Here is a 13,510-nt window from a genome sequence, read left to right on the forward strand (position 1 = left end):
CATGTGTTTATTAGCCCTCCATATGTCTTCTTTGGAGAAATGTCTGTTTAGTTCTTTGGCCCGTTTTTTCATTGGATCCTTTATTTTTCTGGTATTGAGCATCATGAGCTGCTTGTATATTTGGGAGATTAATTCTTTGTCAGTTGTTCTGTTTGCTATTATTTTCTCCCATTCTGAAGGCTTTCTCTTCACCTTGCTTATAGTTTCCTTTGTTATGCAAAAGCTTTTAAGTTTAATTAGGTCTCATTGTTTATTTTTGCTTTTATTTCCATTACTCTGGGAGGTGGCAAACACCATAGCAAAACCTTTCCTCTTAGCATCATTTTCTCTGCGTCTACAAGTTTTGCTATGGTGTGTTTTTATTTTCATTTATCTCTAAGTATTTTAGAAGTTCCCATTTGATTTCTTCTTTGATCCATTGGTTATTTAAAAGTCTTTCTGTTTTTTATTTTGTTATTGATATCTAGCTTCATTCTGAGTGGAGAACATACTTTGTGGGACATCTATCTTTTTGAAATGTATTCAGACTAATTTGGGGCTTAACAGATGGTCTGTTCTGGAAAATGTTCCATGTATACTTGAGAAGAATGTGTACGCTATTGTGGGCTAGAGTGAACACTCTATTATATGTCTGTTAGATCTAGTTAGATTAATGTGTTATGTTCTCTACTTCCTTACATATGTTCTGTCTGGCTGTTTCACCCATTATTGAAAGTGGGGTATTGAAGTCTCTAGTTCTTATTGTACAACTATTTCACCCTATCTAGTGTCTTTTCATTTCTCCTTGAAACATTACTTTGAGCATTTCTTGTTCTCACTGCTTTCAAGAGTCCCTGTTTGTCTTTCTCTTTCAAATTAATTATGATGTGTCTTGGTGTGGGTCTCTTGAGTTCATCTTACCCAGTGTTCATTGAGCTTCCTGGATGCTTATATTAATGTCTGTTATCAAATTTAGGAAGCTTTCAGGCATTATTTCTTCAAATATTCTCTCTGCCTTTTCTCTTGCTTCTCACCTGGGAGTGCATAATATGTATGTTGGTCCTCTGGATGTTTCTAGGCTTTGTTCACTTTTCTTTAATTTTTAAAAAATTTCCTCAGACTGGATAGTTTTCATTGTTTGACCTTTAAGTTCACTGATTAGCTTTTCTTCCTGCTCAATTCTGCCTTTGAAACTCCCTAGTGAATTTCTCATTTCGGTTAGAATACTTTTTAGTTCCAGAATTTCTTCTTAGGTTTTGATCTCTTTATTGCTTTTTCCATTTTGTTCACATATATGTATTTATTTATTTATTTTTCACACATCACTTTCTTGAATTTCTCCATAGTCTTTAAGTCTTTAATTATCTTCAAAACAGTTGTTTTAAATAATTTGTCTAAAAGGAGGCAAGAATATACAATGGAGAAAAGACAATCTCTTTAATAAGTGGTGCTGGGAAAACTGGTCAACTACTTGTAAAAGAATGAAACCAGAACACTTTCTAATGCCATACACAAAAATAAACTCAAAATGGATTAAAGATCTAAACATAAGATCAGAAACTATAAAACTCAGAGGAAAACATAGGCAAAATACTCTCTGACATAAATCCTCTATGACCCACCTCCCAGAGGAATGGAAATAAAAGCAAAAATAAACAAATGGGACCTAATTAAACTTAAAAGCTTTTGCACAACGAAGGAAACTGTAAGTAAAGTGAAAAGACAGCCTGCAGAATGGGAGAAAATAATAGCAAATGAAGCAACTGACAAAGAATTAACTTCAAAAATATACAAGCAACTCCTGCAGCTCAATTCCAGAAAAATAAACGACCCAATCAAAAAATGGGCCAAAGAACTAAACAGACATTTCTCCAAAGAAGACATACAGATGGCAAACAAACACATGAAAAGATGCCCAACATCACTCACTGTCAAAGAAATACAAATCAAAACCACAATGAGGTACCATCTCACGCTGATCAGAATGACTGCCATCAAAAAGTCTACAAACAATTAATGCTGGAGAGGGTGTGGAGAAAAGGGAACCCTCTTAAGCTGTTGGTGGGAATGCAAACTAGTACAGCCACTGTGAAAAACAGTGTGGAGATCCCTTAAAAAAACTGGGAATAGAAATGCCATATGACCCAGCAATCCCACTGCTGGGCATACACACCGAGGAAACCAGAACTGAAAGAGATACGTATACCCCAATGTTCATCACAGCACTGTTTACAATAGCCAGAACATGGAAGCAACCTAGGTGTTCATCGGGATACGAATGGATAAGAAAGCTGTGGTACACATACATTATGGAATATTCAGGTCAGTTCAGTTCAGTCACTCAGTCGTGTTTGACACTTTGTGACCCCATGAATCGCAGCACACCAGGCCTCCCTGTCCATCACAAACTCCCGGGGTTTACTCAAACTTATGCCCATCAAGTCGGTGATGCCATCCAGCCATCTCATCCTCTGTCGTCCCCTTCTCCTGCCCCCAATCCCTCCCAGCATCAGGGTCTTTTCCAATGAGTCAACTCTTCGCATGAGGTGGCCAAAGTATTGGAGTTTCAGCTTCAGCATCAGTCCTTCCAATGGAATATTACTCAGCCATTAAAAAGAATACATTTGAATCAGTTCTAATGAGGTGGATGAAACTGGAGCCTATTATAGAGTGAAGTAAGTCAGAAAGAAAAACACCAATACAGTATACTAATGCATATATATGGAATTTAGAAAGATGGTAATGATGACCCTATATGTGAGACAGCAAAAGAGACACAGATGTATAGAACAGTCTTTTGAACTCTGTGGGAGAAGGTGAGGGTGGGATGATTTGAGAGAATAGCATTGAAACATGTATATTATCTTATGTGAAACAGATCGCCAGACCAGGTTCAATGCATGAGACAGGGTGCTCAGGGCTGGTGCACTGGGATGACCCGAGGGATGGGATGGGGAGGGAGGTGGGAGGGGGTTCAGGATGGGGAACACATGGCTGATTCATGTCAATGTATGCAAAAACCACTACAATATTGTAATTAGCCTCCAATTAAAATAAAATTAAAAAAATAAAGTATTTGTCTAGTATATCTGCCATTACATCTCTTTTAAGGACAGTCTCTGTTGATTTATTCTCTGTTTGCTGCTGCTAAGTCGCTTCAGTCGCGTCCAACTCTGTGCGACCCCATAGACGGCAGCCCACCAGGCTCCACCATCCCTGAGCTTCTCCAGGCAAGAACACTGGAGTGGGTTACCATTTCCTTCTCCAATGCATGAAAGTAAAAAGTGAAAGTGAAGTCGCTCAGTCCTGTCGGACTCTTCACGACCCCGTGGACTGCAGCCTACCAGGCTCCTCCATCCATGGGATCTTCCAGGCAGGAGTACTGGAGAGGGTTGCCATTGCCTTCTGCATTCTTTGTTTGAGTGGGCCATATTTTCCAGTTTCTTTATATGCTTATGATTTTTACTGAAACCTGGACATTTGAATCTAGAATCAGATTCTCCTGTTTCCTTGGGTTTGCTGCTTTTTGTTATTATGTTTCTTACCTCCTCGGTTTCTCTAACCTGTTTCTGTGCCAGATGTCAGCTTGACGTGTAAACTTAGTCTTTTCACGTCTTTTCTGAACCTACACCTTGGGCATGCAAGGTCATTTTCCTCCATTTATGCAGTTGATTTTCAGTGTCTGGCTCCTAAAGAGGAAAAAGTGAAAAATGAAGGGGGAAGGGCACTAGTTTTTTAAATACTATGAAAGTCATTTCAGCCAGAATGGGAAGGGCTTGCAACAATGAAATCTTTGAGCTTTTGCTTATTTGGGAATGTCTTTTTCCTTACTTTTTAAGGATAATTTTGCCAGATATTAAAATTTTGGTGGATTTTTTTTTCTTTCAACATTGAAAAAATGCCATCACATTACCTTCTGCTCTCCACTGTTTATAGTGAGAAATCAACTGTATATATATATAAATATAAAACACTCCATTATAGGCTATTACTCACATCTTCTCCTGCAAGAACACCAAAATCTCAACTAGCTGCTGAACAACCATCAACAGGAGAAGGTTTGATCCCACAAAAAAAAACATACCCTGTGTCCAAGGGCAAAGGAGAAGGCCCAACAAGAAAGTAGGAGGGGGGCAACTGCATTTAGAATCAAACCTCATACCTGCCGGAGAGTCTCGGTCAGAAGGTGTAAACAAAACCTTGTGCACCCCAGGACCCAGGGAAAGGAGCCGTGACTTACACAAGACAGTGAGCCAGAGTTGCCTTTGAGTGTTTGAGTGTCTCCTGCAGAGGAACGGATCACCAGCGGCCTGCCACAGGGACAGGGGCTCTGGCTGCAGCAGACCTGGGAGGCGCAGCATGTGGCGTAAGTCCACGAGGAGGAGGTCGCCATCAGTCCCACCGCAGAGATGCCGAGCAGATGACCCACATACTGGAAAACAATCATACCAAAGGAGTTCTTGCACTGCTGCAAAAGTTCTAGGGCCGACAACAGACTCTCCAACCTGGGGACCTGGCAAAGGGACTGAGAACATCCAGAGAACTTGACTTTGAAGGCCAATGGGATTTGATTACAGAGCTTCCTTAGGACTGGTAAAACAGACCCTTGCAGGGCACAACCAAATCTTGTGCACACCAGGACCCAGGAGAAAGGGGCAGCGACCCCACAAGAGACAAAGCCAGACTTCCTGTGAGTGTCATGGAGTCTCTAATGGAAGCGTGGGTTGACAGTGGTCTGCTGCCAGGCCAGGGGAACTGACTACAACAGTCCTGAGAGCCACAGTGTCATGACATAAATCTTTTTCAAGGAGGTCACCATTACCACCATTACCCATGCCATAGTTTGGCCTCAGGCCAAACTACAGGGAGGGAACACAGTCCCAGCCAACAGTAGAAAATTGGATTAAAGATTTACTGAGCATGGCCTCACCCACTAGGGAGATGCAGTTTTCTCCACAGCCAGTCCCTTCCATCAGGAAGCTTCCACAAGCCTCTTCTCCTCACTTTTACAGGGCAGACAGAATAAAAACCACCATTACAGAAAACTAACCAAGCTGATCACATGGATCACAGCCTTGTCTAAGTCAATGAAACTACGAGCCATGCCATACAGGGCCACCCAAAACAGACGGGTCATGGTGGAGAGTTCTGACAAAAATGTAGCCACTGGAGAAGGGAATGGCAAACCACTTCAGTATTCTTGCCTTGAGAACCACATGAACAGTATGAAAAAGCAAAAAGAGATGACACTGAAAGATGAACTCCCCAGGTCGGTAAGTGCCCAATATGCTACTGGAGAAGAGCAGAGAATAGCTTCAGAAGGAAGGAAGAAGCAGAGCCAAAGTGAAAACACCCAGCTGTGGATGTGTCTGGTGGTAAGGTCCGATGCTATAAAGAATAATATTGCACAGGAACCTGGAATGTTAGGTCCATAAATCAAGGTAAATTGGAAGTGGTCGAATAGGAAATGGCAAGAGTGAACATAGACATTTTAGGAATCAGTGAAATAAAATGGACCAGAATGGGTGAATTTAATTCAGATTGGTGGATTTTATTCAGATGACCATCATATCTACTACTGTGGGCAAGAATTTAATTCAGATGACCATTATATATACTACTGTGGGCAAGAATCCCTTAGAAGAAATGGAGTAGCCATCATAGTTAACAAGAGTCTGAAATGCAGTACTTGGGTGCAATCTCAAAAACGACGGAATGATCTTTGTTTGTTTCTAAGGCACCATTCAATATCACAGTAATCCAAGACTATGCCCCAGCCACTAATGCCAAAGAAGGTGAAGTTGAATGGTTCTAAGATGAGCTACAAGACCTTCTAGATCTAACACACACACACACACACACACACAATGTCCTTTTCATCATAGGGGACTGGAAAGCAAAAGTAGGAACTCAAGATATACCTTCAGTAATGGGCAGGTTTGGCCTTGGAGTACAAATGAAGCAGGGAAAAGGCTAACAAAGTTTTGCCAAGAAAATGCACTGGTCATAACAAACACCCTCTTCCAGCAATACAAGAGATGACCCTACACATGAACATCACCAGATGGTCAACACTGAAATCAGATTGATTACATTCTTTGCAGTTGCCGATGGAGACATTCTATACAGTCAGCAAAAACAAGGGCAGGAGCTGGCTGTGGCTCAGATCGTGAACTCCTTATTGCAAAATTCAGTTTTAATCTGAAGAAAGTAGGGGATATATCAAATCCCTTCTGATTATACAGTGGAAGTGACCAACAGATTCAAGGGATTAGATCTGAAAGAGTGCCTGAAGAACTATGGACGGAGGTTCATAAAATTGTACAGGAGGTGGTGATCAAAAGCATCCCCAAGAAAAAGAAAAAAAAAATGGCATAATGGTTGTCTGAGGAGGCCTTACAAATAGCTGAGAAAAGAAGAAAGGCAAAAGGCAAAGGAGAAAAGGAAAGAAATACCCATTTGAATGCAAACTTCCTAAGAATAGCATGGAGAGATATGAAAGCCTTTTTACGTGAACAATGCAAAGAAATAGAGGAAAACAATAGAATGGAAAGACTAGAGATCTCTTCAAGAAAATTAGAGACAGCAAGGGAACATTTCATGCAAAGATGGACACACAATAAAGGACATAAATTGTATGGACCTAACAGAAGCAGAAGATATTAAGAAGAGGTTGCAAGAATACACAGAACTATCCAAAAAAGACTTAATAACCCAGATATTCATGATGATGTGATCACTCACCTAGAGCCAGACATCTTGGAATAGAAGTCAAGTGGGCCTTAGGAATCATCACTATGAACAAAACCAGTGGAGGTGATGGAATTCCAGCTGAGCTATTTCAAATATTAAAATGTAGTGTTGTTAGAGTGCTACACTCAATATGCCAGCAAATTTGGAAAACTCAGCATTGGCCACAGGACTGGAAAAGTCAGTTTTCATTCCAATCCCAAAAAAGGTCAGTGCCAAAGAATGCTCAAATTACTGTACAAGTTTACTCATCTCACATGCTAGCAAAGTAATGCTCAAAATTCTCCAAGTGAGGCTTCACCAGTATGTGAACTGAGAACTTCCAGATGTTCAACCTGGATTTAGAAAAGGCAGGGAACAAGAGATCAAATTACCAACATCCATTGGATCATGGAAAAAGCAAGAGAATTCCAGAAAAACATCTACTTCTGCTTCATTGACTGCATTAAAGCCTTTGACTGTGTGGATCACAACTGGAAAACCCTTGAAGTGATGGGAATACCAGACCACCTTACAAGCCTCCTGCAAAATCTGTATGCTGGTCAAAAGCAACAGTTAGAACTGGACATGGAACAACAGACTGGTTCCAAATAGGAAAAGGAGTATGTCAAGGCTGTATATTGTCACCTTGCTTATTTAACTTTTGTGCAGAGTTCAATTCAGTTCAGTTCAGTTGCTGAGTTGTGTCCGATTCGTTGCGACCCCATGGACTGCAGCACGCCAGGCTTCCCTGTCCATCACCAACTTCCAGAGCTTACTCAAACTCATGTCCATTGAGTCAATGATGCCATCCAACCATCATCCTTTGTTGTCCCCTTCTCCTTCCACCTTCAGTCTTTTCCAGCAACAGGGTCTTTTCAAATGAGTCAGTTATTCCTTCCAATGAATATTCAGGATTGATTTCCTTTAAGATTGACTAGTTGGATCTCCTTGCCATCCAAGGGACTCTCAAGTCTTCTCCAACACCACACTTCAAAAGCATCAATTCTTTGGTCCTCACCTTTCTTTATAGTCTAACTCTCATATCCATATATGACTACTGGAAAAACCATAGCTTTGACTAGACGGACCTTTGTTGGCAAAGAAATGCCTCTGCTTTTTAATAAGCTGTCTAGGTTGGTCATATGTTTTCTTCCAAGGAGCAAGCGTCTTTTAATTTCAAGGCTGCAGTCACTATATGCAGTGATTTTGGAGCCACCAAAAATAAAGTCTTTCACTGTTTCCATTGTTTCCCCATCTATTTGCCATGAAGTGATCAGACCGGATGCCATGATCTTAGTTTTCTAAATGTTGAGTTTAAAGCCAAGTTTTTCACTCTCCTCTTTCACTTTCAACAAGAGGCTCTTTAGTTCTTCGCTTTCTGCCATAAGGGTGGTGTCACCTGCATATCTGAAGTTATTGGGAGTACATTATTATATGCAGAGTACATCATGTGAAATACTGGGTTGGACGAAGCACAAGCTGGAATCAAGATTGTTGGGAGAAATATCAACAACCTCTGATATGCAGATGACACCACCATTATGGCAGAAAGCAAAGAGGAACTAAAGAGCCTCTTGATGAAAGTGAAAGGGGAGAGTGAAAAAACCAGCTTAAAACCCAACATTTAAAAAACTAAGGTCATGGCATCCTGTCCTATCACTTCATGGCATATAGATGGGGAGACAATGGAAACAGTGACAAACCTTATTTTCTTGGGCTCCAAAATCACTGGAGCCACGAAATTAAAAGATGCTTGCTCCTTGGAAGAAAAGCTATGACCAACCTAGATAGCTTATTAAAAAGCAGAAACATTACTTTGCTGACAGAAGTCTGTCTAGTCAAAGTTACGGTTTTTCCAGTAGTCATGTATGAATGTGAGAGTTGGACCATAAAGAAAACTGAGCGCTGGAGAATTGATGCTTTTGAACTGTGGTTTTGGAGAATAGTCTTGAGAGTCCCTTGGTCAGCATGGAGATCAAACCAGTCAATCCTAAAGGAAATCAATCCCGAATATTTGTTGGAAGGACTGACACTGAAGCTGAAGCTCCAGTAATTGGGCCACCTGATGTGAAGAGCTGACCCATTAGAGAAGACACTGATGCTGTGAAACCATGAAGGCAGGAGGAGGAGACGACAGAGGATGAGATAGTTGGATGGCATCACCGACTCAATGCACATGAGTTTGAGCAAGCTTCAGGAGTTGGTGAAGGACAAGGAAGCCTGTCCATGGGGTCCCAAAGAGTCAGAGTTTGTGGGAACACAAACTGAGTGGCTGAACAACAGGCTATGACAAAATAATGTGTATAATTCCCTGCAAAATATCTTTGTTTCTGATCTATTTTATGTATAGTATTTTTATCTGTTAATCCCATACCCCTCCCTAATTTGTTCCTCTCCTCTTCTCTATCCCCTTTGGTAAATACAAGTTTGTTCTCTACAGCTATGAGTCTGTTTCCACTTTAAATATGCATTCATTTGTATTAATTTTTAGTTTCTGAATGTAACTGATATTATACAGCATTAGTCTTTCTCTGTCTGACTTATTTCACTAAGCACAGTCTTCTCTAAGTCCCTCTCCATTGCTGCAAATGGCATCATTTTGTTTTTATGACTAACATACAAAAAAGATCTTCATGACTCAGATAATCACAATGGTGTGATCACCTACCTAGAGCCAGACATCCTGGAATGTGAAGTCAAGTGGGCCTTAGAAAGCATCACTATGAACAAAGCTAGTGCATGTGATGGAATTCCAATTGAGCTATTTCAAATCCTGAAAGATGATGCTGTGAAAGTGCTGCACTCAATATGCCAGCAAATTTGGAAAACTCAGCAGTGGCCACAGGACTGCAAAAGGTCAGTTTTCATTCCAATTCTTAAGAAACGCAACCCCAAAGAATGCTCAAACTACCACACAATTGCACTCATCTCACACGCTAGTAAAGTAATGCTCAAAATTATCCAAGCCAGGCTTCAGCAATATGTGAACTGTGAACTTCCAGATGTTCAAGCTGGTTTCATAAAAAGCAGAGGAACCAGAGATCAAATTGCCAATATCCACTGGATCATCGAAAAAGCAAGAGAGTTCCAAAAAAAAAAAATCTACTTCTGCTTTATTGACTATGCCAAAGCCTTTGACTGTGTGGCTCACAAGAAACTGTGGAACATTCTTCAAGAGATGGGAATACCAGACCACCTGACCTGCCTCCTGAGAAATCTGTATGCAGGTCAAGAAGCAACAGTTGGAACTGGACATGGAACAACAGACTGGTTCCAAATCAGGAAAGGAATATGTCAATGCTGTATATTGTCACCCTGCTTATTTAACTTATAAGCAGAGTATATCATGAGAAATGCTGGACTGGATGAAGAACAATCTGGAATATAGATTGCTGGGAGAAATATTAATAACCTCAGATATGCAGATGACACCACCCTTATGGCAGAAAGTGAAGAACTAAAGAGTCTCTTAATGAAAGTGAAAGTGGAGAATGAAAAAGTTGGCTTAAAACAAGATACAAAAAACGAAGATCATCGCATCTGGTCCCATTACTTCATGGCAAATGGATGGGGAAACAGTGGAAACAGTGAAAGACTTTATTTTTGGGAGCTCCAAAATCACTGCAGATGGTGACTGCAGCCATGAAATTAAAAGACGCTTGCTCCTTGGAAGAAAACATATGACCAACCTAGACAGCTTACTAAAAAGCAGAGACATTTCTTTGCCAACAAAGGTCCATCTAGTCAAGGCTATGGTTTTTCCAGTAGTCATGTATGGATGTGAGAGTTGGACTATAAAGAAAGTTGAGCACTGAAGAATTGATGCTTTTGAAGTGTGGTGTTGGAGAAGACTTGAGAGTCCCTTGGACTGCAAGGAGACCCAACCAGTCCATCCTAAAGGAGATCAGTCCTGGGTGTTCATTGGAAGGACTGATGCTGAAGCTGATACTCCAATACTTTGGCCACCTGTTGTAAAGAGTTGATTCATTTGAAACGACCCTGATGCTGGGAAAGATTGAAGGCGGGAGGAGAAGGAGATTACAGAGTATGAGATGGTTGGATGGCATCACCAATTCAGTGGACATGAGTTTGAGTAAACTCCGGAAGTTGGTGATGTACAGGGAGGCCTGGCGTGCTGCAGTCCATGGGGTCACAAACAGTAGGACACAACTGAGTGACTGAACTGAACTGACCTGATCTGCATACAGGTTTCTCAGTAAGCCAGTGAGGCGGTCTGCTATTCCCATCTTTTTAAGAATTTTTCAGTTTGTTGTGATCCATACAAAGGCATAGTGGCTGGTATTCCCATCTCTTTAAGAATTTTCCACAGTTTGTTATGATCCACACGAAGGCTTTAGTATAGTCAATGAAGCAGAAGTTGGTATTTTCCTGGAATTCCCATGCTTTTTCTATGATACAGAAAATGTTGGAAACTGTATCTCTGCCTTTTCTAAATGTAGCTTGTACATCTGGATGTTCTTGATTGAAGTGCAGATGAAGTCTAGCTTGAAGGATTTTGAGCATAACTTTGCCAGCATGGTAAATGAGCACAATTGTATGGTAGTTTGAACATTTTTTGGAATTGCCATTCTTTGGGATTGGAAACTTTGCTTTGTTTGTAGTGATGCTTCCTAAGGCCCACTTGACTTCATAATCCAGAATATCTGGCTCTAGGTGAGTGACCACACCACCATGGTTATCTAGGTCATTAAGACCTTTTTGAATAGTTCTGTTGTGTATTCTTGTCACCTCTTCTTAATCTCTTCTGCTTGACATGTTCCCTTGATAGCTCCAATTTTCTTGAAGTGATCTCCAGTCTTTCCCATTCTATTGTTGTTTTCCTCTATTTCTTTGCATTTTTCATTTAAGATGGCCTCCTTATCTCTCCTTGCTATTCTCTGAAACTGCATTCAATTGGATGTATCTTTCCATTTCTCTCTTGATTTTTACTTCTTTTCTCAGCTATTTGTAAAGCCTCCTCAGACAGCCACTTTTACTTTTTGCATTTGATTTTTTGGGGGATGGTTTTGGTCACTGCCTCCTATACAACGTTACGAACTTCTGCCTATAGTACTTCAGGCACTCTGTATACCAGATCTCGTTCCTTGAATCTATTCATCAACTCCAATGTATAATCCTAAGGGATTTGATTTAGGTCATATCTGAACGGCCTAGTGGTTTTTCCTACTTTCTTCAATTTAAATCTGAATTTTGCAATAAGGAGCTTGATGGTTTGAGCCACAGTCAGCTCCAGGTCTTGTTTTTGCTGACTGTATAGAGCTGCTCCATCTTCAGCTGCAAAGAATATAATCAATATGATTACGGTATTGACCATCTGGTGATGTCCATGTGTAGAGCTGTCTCTTGTGTTGTTGGAAGAGGATGTTTGCTATGACCAGTGTGTCTTCTTGGCAAAACTTTGTTAACCTTTGCCCTGCTTCACTTTGTACTCCAAGGCCAAACTTGCCTGTTCCTGCAGGTGTATTTTGAGTTCCTACTTTTGCATTCTAGTCACCAAGAAAGGACATCCTTATTTGGGTGTTAGTTCTAGAAGGTCTTGTAGGTCTTCATAGAACTGGTCAACTTCAGCTTCTTCAGCATTAGTAGTTGGGGCATAGTCTTGGATTACTGTAATATTGAATGGTTTGCCTTGGAAATGAACTGAAACTAATCTGTTTTTTATGAGAAGTGTTTGCACTCAAGCACTGCATTTTGAACTCTTTTATTGACTATGAGGGCTACTCCACTTCTGCTAAGAGATTCTTGCCCACAGAAGAAGATATAATGGTCATCTGAGTTGTTTGCCCATTCCTGTCCATTTTAGTTCACTAATTCCTAAGATTTGGATTTCACTCTTGCCATCTCCTGTTTGGCCACATCCAACTTACCTTCATTCATGGACCTCACATTCCAGGTTCCTATGTAATACTGTTTTTTACAGCATCGAACTTTTCTTTTACTGCCAGACACATTGACAACTGAGAAGTTTCCACTTTGGCCTAGCCTCTTCATTCTTTCTGGAGCTATTAGTAATTGCCCTCCACTCTTCCCTAGTGGCATATTTGACACCTTCTGACCTGGGGAAGCTCATCTTCTGGAGTCATAACTTTTTGCATTTTCATACTGTTCATGGGGTTCTTGAGGCAAGAATACTGGAGCAGTTTGTCATTCCCTCTCCAGAGGACCACATTTTGTCAGAACTCTCCACTATGTCCTGTCCATGATGGGTGGCCCTGCATGGTATAGCCTCAGTGAGTTTTGCAAGTTCTGTCAGCAGGCCAAGGCTGTTATCCTTGAAGGAGTCTATTTATAAACTGCCTATCTGTAGTATCCACCTTTTCCATTAGAGCCCTTAGCATATTTTGAAAATTTTGTTTTGGTTGCCTTGGGTCTTTGTTGCTGTACATGGGCTTTCTCTAGTTGTGGCAAGCTGGGGTCTACTCTCTAGTTGCAGCGCTCAGGCTTCAGAGGTTGTGGCACACAGACTTTGTTGCCCTGTGGCATGTGGGATCTTCCTAGACCAGGGATGAAACATGTGTTCCCTGCATTGGCAGGTGGATTCTTAACTATTGAAACACCAGGTAAGTCTGAGCCCTTAGCTTATTAATCATAGTTGATTAATAGCCCTTAGCATATTAATCTCTGCCAGTTCTGAATCCAGTTCAGATGCTTGCTCTCTTCAAACCGTTGGTTTTTTTTTAGCATGCTGTGTAAATTTTTTTTGATAGAAGCTAGACATGATGTGCTGGGTAAAAGGAAATGAGTCAAACAGGCCTCTGGGGTAACAATTTAAGTTTAT

The 13,510-nt window shown here is 40.8% G+C and overlaps 1 protein-coding gene across 3 annotated transcripts in view; it reads right to left on the minus strand.

Annotated features, from left to right (window-relative positions):
• Positions 1-235: 235 nt before the first annotated feature.
• Positions 236-13,510, minus strand: part of TUBGCP5 (tubulin gamma complex component 5) — a 72,114-nt gene continuing 58,839 nt past the window's right edge. For all 3 annotated transcript variants that reach the window (XM_061135483.1, XM_061135484.1, XM_061135482.1), the window contains 2 exons: positions 4,220-4,411; positions 236-3,668 (listed from right to left, as the gene is read on the minus strand). In XM_061135483.1, coding sequence (XP_060991466.1) covers positions 3,667-3,668; positions 4,220-4,411 — 194 coding nt within the window. In that variant the 3' untranslated portion in view covers positions 236-3,666. The remainder of the gene's footprint in view (positions 3,669-4,219; positions 4,412-13,510) is intronic.

Source organism: Dama dama, chromosome 33 (genome assembly GCF_033118175.1).
Source record: "Dama dama isolate Ldn47 chromosome 33, ASM3311817v1, whole genome shotgun sequence".
In the NCBI taxonomy this organism is placed as follows: Eukaryota; Metazoa; Chordata; class Mammalia; order Artiodactyla; family Cervidae; genus Dama; species Dama dama.